Raw genomic sequence first — 17,500 nt, 5'->3', positions numbered from 1 at the left:
TTATCACAACTTTTGTATGAAAACTGATTTTTTAGCCCCAAAAAAGGCCATCTATAGGCCCATGTCAGACTAATTTCTGATTATTTTCTAGTATTTCCTAGTTTGACAAAGCTCAGACTGACAACAGAAAAACAGTTTGCGAGTTTATGCGCACACAAAAATTTTCAGCAACTGGAGGAAGAGTTTTAAACTCTAAAGCTCCTAACTTATATAAGCCCATTTAATAAGTCTTAATAAACAACTTACCTGAACGTGCAGCCTCCGCAAACAAAATACCTGCACAGGTGTAAACTTTCGCAACTTGAGCACACTTTTTTCTGACAAAGCCCAAGGCTGGTTTTAGCCACTACCAGAGTGTCTGGACGGAGTTGGCCTTCGCCATGGACTTGCTGTATGCCCTCACGAATCGCTATTTTACCGTCGTCGAAAAGAATGGACCGCAGGTCTTCGACTTTAAAGCCGAAATTATTTTGCGCGAGCTCATTGAGCTGCTCGAAGTCCAGACATCCGTGGTTGTCGCACAGAATCCCGGTGATTAATTTAGAGACCTCCGACTCCATGCTGAGGATTCTAGTGAAGAAGAAGCTGTAGCTGAAGAAACAGCCGACATCAGAACAATACGCCTTTTTTTTTTTATGAAGACACGAAACCGAAACCTAACAAAACAAAACACAGGGTGGTGTTGTTCAAAGACACTCTACTGAATTAAACATAATAAAAACAAACTAAACATAGTCCCTTCAAATACAAAATAAAGTAATTAAAATTATTAATTACTTTAATTATACAAAATAAATAATTATTATAAAATAATAAATACAATTAAAAACATAACAAACTTTAAGAGTCGTTTTTTTTAAATATTTTTATATATATATTTATTTTATGAGTTGGCATTTTTACGTGGATACGCGAAGGTAACACACGGTCGTCCGTAGCAACCACTACTTGCATCATAGCAACCATGGAGGGCGAGCTTTTATCGGTGAAAGAAAAAGACAAGGAAGAAACTGAAGAAGAACTTTATCACAACCAGGTTGAAGAACTAAGGTGAAGATGGCATATATTTTAGCAACTTTCCGTGTTAAAATAAATCAACTATTTTCTTTTAAATTTAAACTTTTGCTTGTTTTGTACAACATGCTAACGCTACTTGCTAATGCTAATAGCAGTTCTGGTTAGCTAAACATTTAAAGGTACTCTTTTTGACTTCAGACATAAAAGCTAGGACAAATATACCGGAGCTATATGAAATGGTGCAGTTTGAAAATGTTTACCACAGTAATTGTGCAAATATATTACCGGTAAACACAATTCTGAATGTGGGTCCACACTGAATGTAAACAAAGCACTCACCTAGTTGCAGGTAAACAAATAATGCTGCTGGCAATTCTTTAAAAGTTTTCAGACAGTCACTACGGCTGTTTCCAAAGGTAAATAAACACAAGTGGTTGTTGACATCCCATCACAAACCTTGCTCATAAATCTTTAATTTAAGGAAACATTATCATCAATATGAGGAAATATTGTGTGGATTTGTTTTTTTTTAACCTTGTGATTGATTTGTTTTTCATCTAGTCTTCATGATTTTGCAACGAGAACCTTTATTAAAATATAACATGTATTTTCTTTAATAATTGTCCATAAACCAGAGGAGACTGCACTAAAATGTTAAGGGGAAAAACATTATACAAGTTTGTTATTGTTCCATCTTATGCAATCGTGCTTTTATTAATGCCATATATTTAATATTATCAAAGGTATTCTATTGCTGCCCTCCTGGCAGAGAATGACATGTTTGAACACTTTCTTGGCTGCGTGGATCTTCAGGACCTGGAGCTTCAGGGTGAAGGAGAAAGTCCAAAAGCAGCAGAAGACTCCCAACTAGCTGAAGGGGTGAGTAGGGTACTAATATCTATGTTAGAACAATTAACTCCCATTATTGACAAAAGCTAAACATTAGCACCATTGATGGAGAATTAGATCTAGCTTAATTATTTAACAAAAATCCTGAGATTATTAGACATGTAAAAAGGTCATAACGATATGGCTGATGTTTTGTTTACAGATATTAATATGAATTATATAATTCATAACATAATTCATTGTGCTTATAGGTCTGATTTCAAATAAAAACAAAATTAAACAAAACATTCCAATTTTAGTGACTGAGCAAACACAGTTGCAGTATAAGTAGTGAACACATTGTTGCACTTAACATTAATCAGCAAACTTGTATTATTCTGTGTATGTTTTCAGGGTGTTGAGACAAGGCAAAAGATCTGCTCCAACTTATCAGATCATTCCCAGCTGCTGACCTTGGAGCAAAAGCTTTATGTGGTAAAGAAAGAAGTAACTGATGCATGGCAAGAACAGAAAGAACTTCAACAGAAATATAAAAAAATCCTGGACAACTACAAGGTTACAGCACACACAGACGTGCACCAATTTTATACAGTACATGCTTAAATTTATTTAGGGTTCATCTTTGATCTTTAGGCCTCTCTTGAAGAAGCAGAACTGCGTTTAGCTGAGATCAGGAAGGCCAAGACAGAGTTTGAACGCAGACAGCTCATATCTATGAAGGACAGACGACTGGAAATGAAGGAGCCAGAGAAGGTGCTGCAGTACATTGAGGACAGGTCAAAGGTAAACAAAAATGGATGGGCTGAATTACATCAACATATGCAAAAAAAAAAAAAAAAAAACGGTTTCTGTAGAGCTTACTATTTCTACCAAATATCTATTACTTCTTTTCTAAACCCCTCTGTCTTGTGTTTGTGTTGTGGTCACACATACTGAAACCAAATGCAACAGGCCAAGTTGGAGAAGTTTACTCGGAAGAATCAGACCCTGAAGGTCCAAGAGAAGAAGCTCTTGCAGCAACTCCAGCAGAAAGAACAACTGAGAAATGTAGATTTTGAGGTAGAAAATGCAAGCTGGAAAAAAAGGGAACACATAAAATGTGTTGCTATAAATACAATTCTTCATTTGCTTATTTGTAAAAAAAAAAAAAAAGGGGTCCTTTAGTTAACTTTCATCTTAAATAAAATTATCAATTCACTTTTACCTGTTGGAAAATTAATTGTCCTGGTTTTTGTATATAGACTTTTCCTCCGGACTATGAAGAGCCCAGAGATGGCAAAAGCTATAATGAGCTTCAACGCAGCAGTTCTGAAGTAGAACGTGCCCTCACCCTACACAAGGTGACTATAAATTTCACTGAGACTATCAACATCACCAGTTGTTGTTAGTGTAAAGGTAATATTTTACACTGGAATTTATCTTGGCTCCTGTTTGTCATGTTTTGTGAGCAGGAGAAGCTGCAGAGCGAGACGTTAGACTCAGCAGAACTGAGCAATAAAATCACCAAAAGAAACCAAATGCTTGCAAAAATTGACGAGGAGATTCAGCGAGCTGAGAAGGTAAATTGTTAAAATTATTTAAAACTTCAAGCCGTTTAAATCTTGAAACAATTTATTACCGAAATAATCTAAAGTAGTATTTGGATCACTAAATTTCAAATGTATTTAAAAGCCTTTGTGACACTAACATTAAGGCAAATTAATCAGTCAATAAAATATGCCTTTTTTAATTAATATTGATTTATACTGTCTGCACCTTGCTCTGGTTTTCTGCCCTCCACTTTTTCGTTTCTGTTCAGTGCCCCGAGATGACTTCTGTTGTGACTTGGCGCTATAGAAATAAACTGAACTGAATTGAATTCATGTAATTTTTCTTTAGGATTGTTTAAAAGTGGAGAGCCTGAACCAACACCTGCGCAAGGAGCTCACAGATTATCAGGCTCCTGATATCACAGACTACATGAATGCCAAGGACAAACAGAAGAAGCTGCAGCACAGCGTTCACACCTGGGAGAGAAAGGTTGGAATTGCAGAGGTAAATTGATATTTGGACTTTTTCCAAGTTTGTGTCTCAACTGAATGATCTGCTTGATTCTGTCCTGTGTAAGAAAATGAGAATTTATATTTTTTTGTCTCCATTTGAATAACAATAATTGAGTTGCCTAGCTGCAAAATAAAATGTGATATAGTCTCCAAAACAACACATTCTTTCTTTTTTTTTTTTTTTTTTTACCAGATGGTCATGAAGATGCACACAAGAGAGAGAAACAAGCACAAGGTCACTCCTACTCCTGCAAACAGCACAGAGTCTGGAAGTAAATCTGCTAAAGGTCAAATTCCAATGAAGCTCCCACACATAGCAGAAAACCATTCTTAGAAAAGTAAAGCATTACTTCTAGTGAAGTTTACTTTAGTAAAAGCGATGTTAAAAATAATAAACTGTTTTCCCGTTAGAAAACCCCATGTTTGTGTGCTGGCTGAAAAGCGTAGAAACGATGCAAAGGCAAACTTTTACCTCACAAAATCATGAAGAAAGAAATGCATCGTTAATGTTCAATAAACAAAATGTCTACGCTACATCTGGTCACATTTTTAATGGTAATGAATGTTTTGTACACTGTATTGTGTAGTACTTCAATTCAATTTCACTTCAGTTTATTTAGATAGCGCCAAGTCACAACAGAAGTCATCTCAGAGCACTGAACAGAAACATTAAAAAAAAAGTTAACACTATTTATCTGAGGGACAGACTGCTTTGGGTTTAACTTCATCGCAGAAAAACTCCCTCATGAGGAAGAAACTTTTAGCAGAACCAGGCTCAGGACAAGCGGCCATCTGCTTCGACCGGCTGGGTTTGAGAGGAACAGGAAGGAGGAACAGATACACAATGACAGGTCGAGAATCATACGTTAATTCTGTAATATAAGATGGAGCTAGGTTGTTGAGGACTTTGTATGTATGCAGTAATAATTTTCACACATCTACAGGTACCCACACTTGGTAGTCTTGACTGATCAAGGCCTTCTTAAGTGATGACGTTAATATCGTATTTTCTGGCATATAAGTTTTTTTTTTTTTTGCATAGTCAGTCCTGCAACATATACGCCGAAGCAACTTATACGTTTTTTTCCCCTCCATATTCATAACGCAATTTTTCACTGATGCTTTAAATTTTGAAGAACTGCAACAGCGAATCCTCCCGTGCCTGCTCGCTTCACTCAGCTGGTGCAGGCGGAGGAACGCTGGAGAGCTAGCGGCTCCGGCCGTGATGGATGGATGGATGGCTAAATGAAGCTGTTTTGACCATTAAATAAACGCATAATAAACACTATGGGTCAGTGGTGATGCATAATAAATGCGACTTATACGCCAAAGTGACTTATATATTTTCTCTTCATAAGATGCATTTTTCAATGCGACTTGAACTCCGGAGCAACTTATACGCCAGAAAATACGGTAAATTGGATCTTAAAATCACTCAGTACAAACTGTAACGAAATAAAAATCAAACTCGGGATTCGACAAACTATTTTCTTTATTAAAAAAAAATACTCCTCTCGAAGAACTCTAAATGTGTGTTACATGCCATATTTACAGTTATATACATAAAAGTGCAATGTCACAATGTGTAAGCTGTTATTAGTTCTGCCATTTAACGGTTTGAAAACGAGCACAAAGTCCTAAAACTTCCTACACTGCATTTGATCAAAGACAAAGCATCTAATATGAAGATGCAGCTGGACATGACGTCTGCAGCTCTGCTAAATCATTTTCAAAGGCACTTTCACAGTACATACTACAGATGTACAGAACACCACAAAGGAGCTTAAAGCCTACAGACAGCACGAGTCCTATTCGTAACGACGTTACACGGTGACAAAAACACACATTTCAGAATACAAACGGCTTCCAAAACAGCCGAGGCTCTAAGTGATTTCTTCCCAGAAACACAACAAAAGTAAAAACAGTTATAAAAATAATAGAAGTTAGTCATTCAGAATTCAACTTTTTACACATACTATTTTGTCAAGTCAAACATGGTGTAAACCTGCTGTTGGGAGAGCATTCACTCATAGCAAACCATTTGAAAAATATTGCAACTGCATGCACCCATCTGTTATTTTGTATAGTACATAGGTTTAAAAAATACGTTAACAGGTGGTAAAGTCACAAATGCAACTCGTTTGCAACCATTCGTGTGAACTGCATCTTAAAAGACTTACATGTATGTTGCTTAATTGTTCTAGTTCACTATTTTCACCCACAAAAAGTCAATTCACACAGGTCTAAAAACACAACTGGCATGCTCATCTGGACAGAAAACAGGAAGGCAAGCTGCTTTGCCGTTTTCACAAAGAGAAGCAAAAGGAGCAAGGTGAACATATGAGGAGGCTTTTACACTAACAGTCATAAGGTCCATGGCTACCGGCAGCACCCTTAAAGAATGCTACCTTAAATTTATACACATTACTGAATATGAATTAGAAACATCCATGCTTAAAGTTGGATCTTTGGATATAGTCAAGCAAGGCATACAAAAAGCTATGGCATGTGGTCCACATTGCAAAATAACGTGACTGCTATTAGAACTATACACGTTACTTCCTATGGTTTATACAGATATAAAGGCATATACAGACATTATTAGGTATTGGTGCAGAAGCTTAAGAATGCATTGAAATATTCAAAGTTCATAGTGAAATAGTGGTTTTATCTGATCCCCTCATCTCTTTTCAGACATTACAGAACGCAGTTCTGAGTGAAACGATCTTTCCACTTCTTTGTGAAACACAACAGATGAGAAACTTTGCCACAGAGAGCTGCAATTTACATGCTAGAGATTAAACAGATGTCAGTACTATTGATCTATTAACACAGTACCTTTAATAAATAAGTGGTTTAGAGTTCTTCTGGCACAAGATCAATTCAACCTTCAAACAATGTCTGCCCATGTTGTCACAGCATCATTATAAAACTGAACGTTTAAAATCATTTATATATTAAAAAAACAAAGTCAGTAAATCCTTTGGAGCACTTCACAACACATCCAAGGGCCTTTCCAGGTAGAATCCCAACACATCCATAAGGTTTTGTCGTTGCAGTCACTCCAGTTCTCTTCAGGCTGCTCGTCAGGTTCAGTGGTAAACCAGGAAGCGTGTTCAAGTTAAGTTCATGAATATCTGTAAACTAAACTAATATTATGTACATGTTCTATACTCGCAAGGAAGCAACTGTGATTTGTTGTTCAAATTTATTCAGTAAACATCAGATGTTGGAAATGACGTATTTTAACCCAAAATTCAGCACAACGTTGAGACACGAGATCCGTCTGACAAACAAGACTACAATGTTAACTAAAACCTACAGAGGTCTCTCAGATCCTATTAGAGTATCTGTTTTGTGTACTTTACCAACGACACCACAAGACTTTTGCTTTGCATCTTTTTTTTTTTCAGTTTCAGATGTTACATGGTGCACGACTTGTCCAAGGGGTCTTGAGCTGATCCAGTAGGAGGCTGCGAGACCTGGTTGGACTTGGGCATGACCATAGGCTTGGGCCTCAAAGCGGGGGGTTTCAGCTGCACCCCCATGCGTGGTGCCACCATGGGCTTGAAGGTACTCATGGCCTCGCTGGAGGAGCTTGTGCTGCGGCGAATGGGCGGCTCAGTGTTGGCAGTTGACCTAAGCATGACGCCGTGGATGGGGCTCAGGGACTCATTGGAACTTGCCAGCATGGCACCCCCTCCGCTGCTACCAGAGGTCGGGCGCTGCTCTAGGGTGTCCAGCACCACGTCAGGGGCGTGCTTGGCTGAGCTCTGCCGCTCCAGCTCGCGCAGCTCATTCAGAGCAGTGTTCATAGTTTCCTCTATGTCCTGCAGGACACAAAGAAAAAGTGTTATGAACGTGAGGCACACGGAGATTAAAAATAGGTTAAAAAAAAAAATTGTGATCAGTAGGAGAAAGCTTGTGATTAAAAATGGAAATGGAAAAACTAAAAGAACTGGAGAAAGGAAACGTGAAGATAAGATTAAAAGCAAAGACAGTGAAAGGACAAGGCAAGAATACAGAAGTGGAAAAACGCACAAAAAGTGTTAGTAGATGAACACGAAAATTCTGAGGAGAACACCCAGAATGCATCACACACGTGGAGAGTTGGAAGAAATAGAACTCTGCAGTGGCAGTTATCTGCATGGCTACAGCAAGAGAGAGACAAAGATAAGAACTTCTCATCTGAGCATGCTCCCAGTAGGCAGACAGGAAGCCTAGTGCTCTCTCTGACCTCTGTACACCAACTTAGCCTCCAAACAGACGCCATTTATGGCTTCAGTATTTATACAGGCAAATTGCCGTGTTTTCTGGCATACAAGTTGCAGTTTTTTGCTTAATTTGCCAGTCCTGTGACTTATTTATGTTTTTGTTTTCCATATTCATTTAGCAACTTTTGACTGACACGCTAAATGTTCATTCATACTGACATGAATCAGAGTAAACATTACCATTTGCAGCCGCTAGAGGTGCGAGAGGGCCCTCTAGGCTTTTGACAACTACTAATAGGCATATATATATTGTTCCTGTACTGCTACCCCCGCCACCCCCTTGCCAAACATTGACCATTAAAGTGCATTTATTAAGGAAATAGTTAAACTGAGACGCACCTTTGTTATAATGTCAAGCAAACAAATAATTGTTTTTTACTGTTAATCTTGTTAAATTTCGAAGAACTGCAACAGCGAGTCCGCCCATGTGCGCTCCCGCCAAACGATTTTTGGCACGACACCAGCCCACGTTTCCTGGGGGTCAGTGGTGACGCAAAATAAACGCGACTTATACACCGAAGCGACTTTATATATATATATATATATATATATATATATATATATATATATATGTTTTTTTTTCCTCGTCATGATGCTTTTTTGACTGATGCGACTTATACGCCGGAAAATACAGTAGAGGAATACGGAAAATGAAGTGTTACAGTAATATTTTTTACAAGTTAAGGATTTGCATACAGCTTAGTGATGAGTCCCATGATATTTAAGCTATGCGCCCTGCTGTCTGCCTGTGAAGCTTAGTGTTAGCATGTACTAGCACACAGACCCAGTTGCGGCCAGAGGAAGCAGAAGACAGGGACTGACTATGGTTTTACAGGGCGGGGCAGGGCTTTGATGGTGGAGGGAGCTGCGGTCTGGTCGCCGCTTGTCCCGCGCTGACCTGTGCGATGGTCTCCGGATCCAGGGACTTGCCACTATGATGAAGATGGCCATCAGTAAAGCCTGTGTATTGGCCTGAAGAGGTGGAGCGACGGATTGACGGACTCTCCATTTTCTTCAGGGATTCGTTGCGGCTGATGTTCGTGAGGCTGCCGTGACCAGTCCGGCGCCGTCGCTCAGGGCTGTCAATGTGCATGTGGTTATTACTTCGAAGCATGTCCCGTGGGCTGAAGTGGCCGAGAACTGGAGAGCCCATCTCTGGAGTCCCGCTGTGGCCCTGCTGGGAGGAATGCAACATGCAGTGAACGTTGCTGGGGCGGGCGGGGGGCCGGCGAGATGGTGGGTCAGATCTTTTCCTGTGCCTGCTGAAACAAGTGAGAGGAAAATTAATTAATCAATTAACGTATATATTTATTCATAGCATTTCAGCTTTCACTAGAACAAAAAGAAAAGAGTTGATATTTGAAACATAGTACGGGTGAAGAGTTGAAGAAAATACATCTGTGATTTGGAGCAACTGAAATATTCTCAACAACTTCAGCCCTTGAATTATTGAATTTATTTCCCCGCTAAGAACAGCTGCTTTAATTCGACTCCATGCGGTCATGCTGCACTGTCTGCAGTCTGGCATGAATAATCTGCACACTTTCATCAGTTTGAGAAAAAAACATTCTCTCTTTAGGAGTAATCTTGAGGGCTGTAATTTAAAGCAAGTTAAATACCACGTCAGAGACGGTAATAGGTCTCGCTTGTAAATGAGTCCTCGAGGCTCAACGGGATTTACCTGTCTAAATAAAGGTTGAATGAAAAAATAACTTTCTTTGTCTATTTCTGCTTTGCTGATAATGTACATTTGATGTTTTTATCAAACAGATTGTTATGGTTATGTGCAGACACTTTCTGTCAAAATAAGGAACTAGAGGCAACAATGAAGCTGAACGGTGAAAAATATTGGCATAAAACAATAACTGCACGTAGGACAAATAAAGTATTACTATTAAGTACTATCTCTATGCTATTTTCTGCATACCAATGCAAGCCCAGTTTCTGATAAGTAACAACGTGACAGTTTAATTTCTAATTGAAGTTTTATCCACTTAAACGAGATTGTCTAAAAATGCATTTTGGTTATTGGAAAACTAAATTTGATAAAGCCTTTTTTTTTTTTTTTTTGGACTCAAGCTGATTGAATTGACGGCTTATTTTAGTGGCAATAGAGCTGTGCAGCTCAACAAGCTTAAATATACGTTACTGCTTCAGTCAGTCAGCGTAAAAGACTATGATGATCTGGCTAAGAAACGATTAGAAAAGCCTATAAAACATTAAAACATTTTAACTTTTGGTTTAAGAAGCCTCAACCAACAACCTATTCATTTTTCTTTGCAGTATACCCCTCTGGTTTCCACTGGGGTTATTTTGCAGAGGTAGAGTGGATCTGGCTGTTAGCCAGATGAGGGAGGTCTGGGATTCATCAGAGCACCAAAACATGCTTCCTAGGAGACACTGCAGCTGCCATAGCAGTACAACTGTCCTCTGTGTGAACCTGAACCATGGTACACCACACACACCTTTAACTCTGAGAAACAAACTCACTCGGCATGTATGAGACTGCAATATGAGTATCTTCTATTGCGCCATAAAAATGCAAATAGAGCAACAACTCCACCTAAGTGTGGTTTTAACAGGCTTTATATTTTTATTAACAGCAACACAAAAGTCTTTATTAGGAGCTGTGATGTTTCATTTCATCACTACCATCATTTACTCTTTGAGCAAGCAGCTAATGACTGAATTGATACATAAAACAATTTGGGAAGCACAAAACAAAACGCCATTAGATGATTAAAAATTGCAATTATTTTTCTATTTGAAAACATCCGAGGATATAATACAATTAATCGTTTAAGCAGTTGGCACTGCATTCTCTGATAAAGGCAACAACTTCAAATATTAAATCAACGATATCTGGAAACATATATGTCAGATCAATAATTTTAATTAGCCATCTGATGAACGAGAAGTGAATCACTCATCCCCTAATCATTTCTTGAAGATAAATGACTTCAATTTGGGGGTTTACATCTGCCTAATGAGTGCCGTCTCAGCCATAATGATTAGGATTTACAAGCAGCTTTATTACTGCGCTGCACAAGCGCAATAACAAATCTGGAAGGAAACAGCCACGAGAGTTTAAAGAACATGATTAGTTCTTTTCAGAAGGCCACACTTTCTCCAAAAATCTTCCAAGTTGCATCATTTTCCAAGTTAAAACTACTGACTGATACGATTCATGAAGTCTCCGATTAATCCAAACTAATATTTGAGCATGTAAAAATCCTAAACTTCATTCGTGGACTTTAAAATAATCAGTGGTGGGATGTAACGAACGAAGTACAAGTACTTTGTTATTGTACTTAAGTATATTTTTCATGTATCTGTACTTTACTTAAGTAGAGATAAACATGGGTACTTTCAACTTTTACTTCACTATATTTTACATTAAGTATCTGTACTTTCTACTACATTCACGTCACATTGCGTTTTTTTATTTTTTATTTGTTCGTTAGTTTGAAAGTAACCAATGGCGAGAGGGGAATTGATCCATTGAACAATGCAAAGTAGGCAGGTAACGTTAGACCTGCCTTCAAGAAGAACTGGGCATTATTTTAAATAACAGGGACTATAAATGTGATTTTCTGATTGCTCAACGAATTTGAGTAAATAAGAGCAGGGACCACTTACAGACTGCAGGTGGAGCAGTTTACTTTCATAACAGCCGCCTTCTTCTGGGACAAAGTGTACGGCAACAAACAGCAAACAAGACCGCCACACTGGCATGTCACCCTTTTGCCTTTGCTTAATAATATAACACAAGGCGGAAGATTATCGAAAACACATGTCAAACTCAAGAGCCGTGGGCCAAACCTGGTCCCCCGAGATGATAATTTAAATGCAAAATATTGTATATCTTCTCATTTTCCTTTACAACAACTGATAAATAGACTTCTCTTGCCAGCTGGCCAAGTTTGAAGCCAGAACGATGGCTGGATCATTCTGTCATTATTGATTCTGATGTGGAAAGAGTAGAACATCGAGACAGCTCAAACTCTTTTTCAAGAACCTGCAACCAAGCAAATATATCAGGTATCTGACTCGAGTTAATATATCTGCTGAAAGTAGCCTGTACCTCAAACAAAGTCTTTAAATTTGGGGTCCTTTTGGTAATCGAGTTCAACACCCCTAATCTAAACGTTCCTTTTAGTCGAACCAGGAAACTGACCCAGAGTTGGGGAATTGTTGACATGCAGATATCCACTTGGAGAAAGTACTGATTGAATAAGAAAACCAGGAGAGGAAAATATCTAAATAAAGCTCCGTATATAAATGATTCAACACTTGAGGATTCTCTGGATGGACGAGCACAAAGTGAGTGCAGACAGACATGAGAAGAAACAGAAAAGAGGCGGGGCTCACGTGGGACAAGGTGACAGGAAGCGTGATGTAGACAGACAGGAAGTATGATGCTCATTAAAGTTAATGTTAAAAGGATGGTTAATTCACACGTGGGCTTTTTCTGCATAGCAGTAGCTGCAGTGGAATAAATATTGGCCCTAGTATGAATCATCATTTCAACGCTGAAGAAGAGGGAGTGAGTGTGGCTCGGGATAAAAGAGCAGTTGTTCATTTGTTTGGCAAGAGCGAGAACCACTCAGACATTTCAAGGTCACTAAATCCACCTGCAGAAATGCACCGCTGAGGAGAGGAGACTAAATACTGGCAGGACACCAGGAAATGCTGCCAAAGAGACCGAGGTGCGATCAAATGTATGTGTCGTGTCAGTGTGTGCTATTCCTCCAGCTGAAATACTCCATAAAAACATTCAGTCTTTCAGTTCAGCATTGATAAGTAGGCTGAGAGACGCGACAAGATCTGAATTTTTCATTTTGAGCTATTTATGTACACAGAGCCTTTATAAATGTGTGTGTGCTTCTTGGCATCAACTACAAATGTCAATTTTACTTGTTTAATTTCCAATTAAATAACGTGTTTCAACCATTTTGCATAGAGGTTGTTTTTTTTTTTTTGCAGGGTAGAAATGTACCTGGTGATGTAGGTCTCAGAAATCTTGGCATCAGTGGACGAGCTGATGTCCTTCCCTGGGCATTTATTCTCCCCAGCATGGCCACTGCTTGCCTCGCTGTCAGTTTTCTGACTCAGAGTGTCTGAGAAATTATCATCACTGTGGAGCAAAGACAGAGTGACATTGAGACATGGAATGACCAACAGGAAAGGACAGACAAAGCCAACAGAACAGCAAAAAAAGGAGATTCAGCAAATCAGTGCGTCTGTCATATTTGCAGTTCTCCGATAATGGCGTTTGAGATCCTCTTTCCTCTGAGTCAGCATGCTTCCTCTGGCTTCCAAGGTCCTGAGAGTCAGATGAGTCATGGTGCTTAGTCTCTCAGTATTCTGGCGATGCACCGTGGTAATGGCATGCACGCGCGCACACACAGACAGACGCGACTGCTGGACGGGATTCAGTGAGGTATGTGAGCAGTTGGTCTCTGTCAGGTGGCAGGAATCAGACGTACTGAGCTGCTCTGCTGCATCTGATGATATGTATTAGGCAATGTCAAAGACAGCCATCTTTTCAGACATGGCTGCACACAGACCGTAACAGACCAAGGACAATTACCTCAAAGGGTAAGCAGACCTTTAAAGACAGACATACTTGAATGCCTTGAACATCAAGTTTGGAGAGAATACAGCTTGTGCTAAAGAGGTCTCTTAAAATATCTTCAACGCTGCAGGTTTTATTCTGGGCTCTTATATGGGACAAGTGAAGATCACCATTGTGTGCTCACACATTCCTCAGCCAGCTGTTTAACAAGAGTGTAGGAATGTCCCTACACTTGGGGACAACCTGTACTGCAGTAAATTCCCTTGCAGTTTCATTAACTAAGAAGAGACTCCATCGGCAGTGGCCCCCTACTGGTGAATTATTGATAAGAAGTGGGTTGATGGGACAGCAGCAGGGCAGAGAGAGGAAAAAAGGACAGACCAAGAGGAAATTTCAAATGGCCATTTTGTCAGGCGGCAACTAAGTGATTGGAGTGATTTTGTTCCCCTCCTAATGAGACAGTGAGTCCAGTCCATTAGGCACCAACAGTTACTAAGTCAGAGTGCATGCTTGTTAGCGCTGAGAGCATGAGACAGTGACAGCAGCGCTGGTAAAGGGCCCCGGAGATGGAGAACACTCCACAGATGAGCCGGGATGAGAGCAGTGGGCAAGACAAATGAGGCTGAAAGTCCTCTACGCATGACCCTTCAGTCAACTGATGCCTCGCAGCTTCTCGTGGAGGAAAGTCAAAAGGACAAGAGTGATGTTTAACCCAAAATGTATGGATAAGTTGTTCAGTAGTACAAGATACATATGGGGTGCAGTTTGTAAAGTTACAGTGTCAAAAATTAACAGCAATATTTTGGTTTATTTAGCCTTTAATAATAAAAAAAAGTTTTATTTTTTTCAGTCATATTTTCACTATGTTAGTCATACATTTATAAATGTCATAGTTCCAAAGTAAATATTTAGTTTACAAACTAAATATTTAACTTGCAAGTTAAATATTTAGTTAGTGAACTAAATATTTAGGTGCAAATTAAATATTCAATTTCAAAGCTAAATATTTTCAAAACTAAACATTTAATTTTTGAACTAAATATTTTTAATTTCTAAGCTAAACATTTGATTCCTAAACTAAATATTTAATTTAACTAAATATTTAGCTTGGACCTAAATACTTAACTTGCATGTTAAATATTTAGCTATCAAATTAAATATTTAGGTCTGAGCTAAATATTTAGTTAGCAAATTACATATTTAGTTTATGAATTACATGTTTAGCTTAGAAATTAAATGTTTAGTTTTGAAAATAAATATTTAACTTGGAAATTAAATATTTAATTTACAATTAAATATTCAGTTCAGTAACTAAATATTTAACTTGCAAGGTATTATTTAGTTTGTAAGCTTAACATTTAGCTTGGACATAAACATTTAGTTTGTAAACTAAATATTTACTGTGGAGCTAAATATTTAGCTTGCGAACTAAATCTAACTTGGAAGTTAAGTATTTAGATTGTAAACTAAATATTTACTGTGGAGCTAAATATTTAGCTTGCGAACTAAATCTAACTTGGAAGTTAAGTATTTAGTTTGTAAACTAAATATTTAGCTTGTAAATTAAAAAAAATGTTTGGAACTATGACATTTATAAATGTATGAATAACATGCTGAAAATCTGACTGAAAATTAAAAAAAAATTTTTTGCTCATGAAAGGCCTAAAACAAAATATTGCTGTTAATTTTTGACTCTGTAACTTTACAAACGGCACCCCACAGATACACAACTGTAGAAATGCATTTACAATCATTTACAGTAATATTCTAAATAGACGTTCGCAATTCAAATGAATGGTGTAACTTTTTAAAATAAGTAAAATGTTCTTTTCTTGTTGCCTGATAAATTTTAAAGGTCAGAAAGCAGTTGATCAAAGACGAAAAATGTTAACCAGACTGGGGTAAATTAAATTTTTTAGTATGGGAAAGCAAATTAGCACATTTTCTAAATGTCAAATTCATCCTTTAAAACTGCCTACCTTAAGAGCTTATGTCATCAGAGGTGACTTGACTAGTTAATATTCACAGAGCATTTAACATAAACAGGTCTCTCTTGAAAATGAGTCCTCGTGGCTCAATGAGACTAACCTGTATAAATAAAGGTTGAATGAATTTAGGCTTTGTGCATGATAAGGCTCTTCTATTTGCATAAAAAACCAAAGAAACACATCCACTGCAAGAATGTGGGTTTTATGTGAACTTTTTCAGTTTTTATTTAAATGTACTCATTGCAAACTCATAAAGACAGGTATGAAAAAATTCATAAAGAAAAATTGTACAAGTTGTTTTTCATATTGATTGTTAACGTGTCCTTCATTTAAACATTTGTAAGCAAAGTTGTGGACGGTTGCCAGTTACCATGTGTGTTTGTTTACCTTTGAAAACAGCCAAAATGTCTGAAAAGGTCAACAATGGCGACATCCATGAAAGAGTCGATTGGCATGGAGATGTCTAACAAATCTAATGTATTGGTACATATTGACATTCAGAATGTAAAGTATGTAAATAAGCTTTCAGATGGTTTTCAGCAGAGTTCGCAGGGTGAACGTTTACATTGAGTGCATACCCACATTTCAGAATCGCACATCAATATTTCTGGTAAACTGCTTGAGTAAACTCTTTCAAACTGCACCAATGGATAAAGATCGGGATACGATTTTTAAATGTCTGATTTCGTTGTTTGCAGCGGGTACCTTTAATTCAATCATTCAGTCTTAATCTAAAAACTCCAGGGTGATATATCAAGTAAATACTATGGGTATGAGAAAACAATCACTCACATGTCCTGGACTACAATGTACTGGTGTGGCACCAGGCCGTCAATGCCGTTGTGCCTCCCCTCCCACCAGTCCTCAGACGCTCGTTGATAAAGCAGCAAGGATGCACCCTTCTTGAAGGATAATTCGCGTGAGGAGCGCCCAACGTAGTCAAACTTGGCTATGGCTTCAATAGGCTCCCCCTCTGTCAACAGAAAGAGTTTTAAACGTGTCAGGCATCTGAAACATGGCAAACACTGTGCATTAGGTAGAAACGGCCTCGATTCCCAAAGCACACATTTCTAGTGATTGATACAAATGTTGCTGTCTAGCTGTAGACAACATGATTCTTCATGGGGAATCATGTTGTTAGTGATGCAGGAGAGTCATGTTGGTTTGCACACATGAACACAGTTAACTCACGTGGCGTTCAAGTGTACTACGCCAGCTTTTTGTTTTGGTTGTAGTCGATAGTTACTAACAAACCAGGGTCACAACACGCCCTGCAGCGCTTTAACAGAATATTTATAGAAAGGTTTCATAGGAGATCTATACGACTCAGGGGCATCTCAGTCAGTGTAAGGATCATTAAATTGGCTTGAGAAATGCTCGATAACTGTACCAGCAAAATCCTGCATCTGTGGTAAAGAAACATGATAAAGACATGGAAAAGTTGTTGTAAACAAATATAAATGCAACACTTTGAGTGATTTTACTTTCACGGTATAATCAGTTCGTATCTTAGTATTGTCGGTGCATTCACTCGACTCCTTTTTTGTATTCATAGGTAAACTCCTTCGAGCCCCTATCCATGCACTATGGCAACACGTGTCTAAAAATAGCAGCCTTATATCTCCCTGGCTCCTACCTCTGCTCTCCTTCTCTCACACTCTCACTTCAAGTCAGACAGGGGGTCCCTGGATAGAGAAAGCTTCAACCTGACACACAGATTCTGTCTGTCTAATATATATATATATATATATA

General features: G+C 38.3%; 3 protein-coding genes across 3 annotated transcripts in view; 1 reads left to right on the top strand and 2 right to left on the bottom strand.

Annotated features, from left to right (window-relative positions):
- parp12a (poly (ADP-ribose) polymerase family, member 12a) overlaps window positions 1-560 on the bottom strand; it is a 5,997-nt gene extending 5,437 nt beyond the window's left edge. The window contains exon 1 of the mRNA XM_037682760.1: window positions 247-560. Within this exon, the coding sequence (XP_037538688.1) occupies window positions 247-560 (314 nt within the window). The remainder of the gene's footprint in view (window positions 1-246) is intronic.
- A 404-nt stretch (window positions 561-964) lies between these two features.
- ccdc113 (coiled-coil domain containing 113) lies at window positions 965-4,242 on the top strand. The gene is made up of 9 exons (XM_037682759.1): window positions 965-1,050; window positions 1,761-1,896; window positions 2,260-2,421; window positions 2,500-2,649; window positions 2,818-2,925; window positions 3,108-3,206; window positions 3,318-3,425; window positions 3,745-3,900; window positions 4,102-4,242. Exons 1-9 carry the CDS (start codon window positions 965-967, stop codon window positions 4,240-4,242), a joined length of 1,146 nt encoding a protein of 381 aa, XP_037538687.1.
- Window positions 4,243-7,077: 2,835 nt separating this feature from the next.
- Window positions 7,078-17,500, bottom strand: part of srgap1a (SLIT-ROBO Rho GTPase activating protein 1a) — a 102,300-nt gene continuing 91,877 nt past the window's right edge. The window contains exons 19-22 of the mRNA XM_037683439.1: window positions 16,541-16,721; window positions 13,182-13,319; window positions 9,081-9,444; window positions 7,078-7,738 (exon numbers count right to left, since the gene is read on the bottom strand). Of these exons, the coding sequence (XP_037539367.1) occupies window positions 7,331-7,738; window positions 9,081-9,444; window positions 13,182-13,319; window positions 16,541-16,721 (1,091 nt within the window). The 3' untranslated portion in view covers window positions 7,078-7,330. The remainder of the gene's footprint in view (window positions 7,739-9,080; window positions 9,445-13,181; window positions 13,320-16,540; window positions 16,722-17,500) is intronic.

The sequence above is a fragment of the Nematolebias whitei genome, chromosome 10 (assembly GCF_014905685.2).
Source record: "Nematolebias whitei isolate Nwh7 chromosome 10, NemWhi1, whole genome shotgun sequence".
In the NCBI taxonomy this organism is placed as follows: Eukaryota; Metazoa; Chordata; class Actinopteri; order Cyprinodontiformes; family Rivulidae; genus Nematolebias; species Nematolebias whitei.
The sequence above is the reverse complement of the archived record's forward strand: the minus strand, read 5'-3'. Positions and strand labels throughout refer to the sequence as shown.

Excerpts from the sequence above, each read along its gene's own strand:
- ccdc113 (XM_037682759.1), top strand. The coding sequence starts at position 965 with ATGGAGGGCGAGCTTTTATCGGTGAAAGAAAAAGACAAGGAAGAAACT. Across the intron at positions 2,422-2,499 it reads AAATCCTGGACAACTACAAG|GCCTCTCTTGAAGAAGCAGA; the intron begins GTTACAGCACAC and ends TTTGATCTTTAG. Across the intron at positions 2,650-2,817 it reads ACATTGAGGACAGGTCAAAG|GCCAAGTTGGAGAAGTTTAC; the intron begins GTAAACAAAAAT and ends CAAATGCAACAG.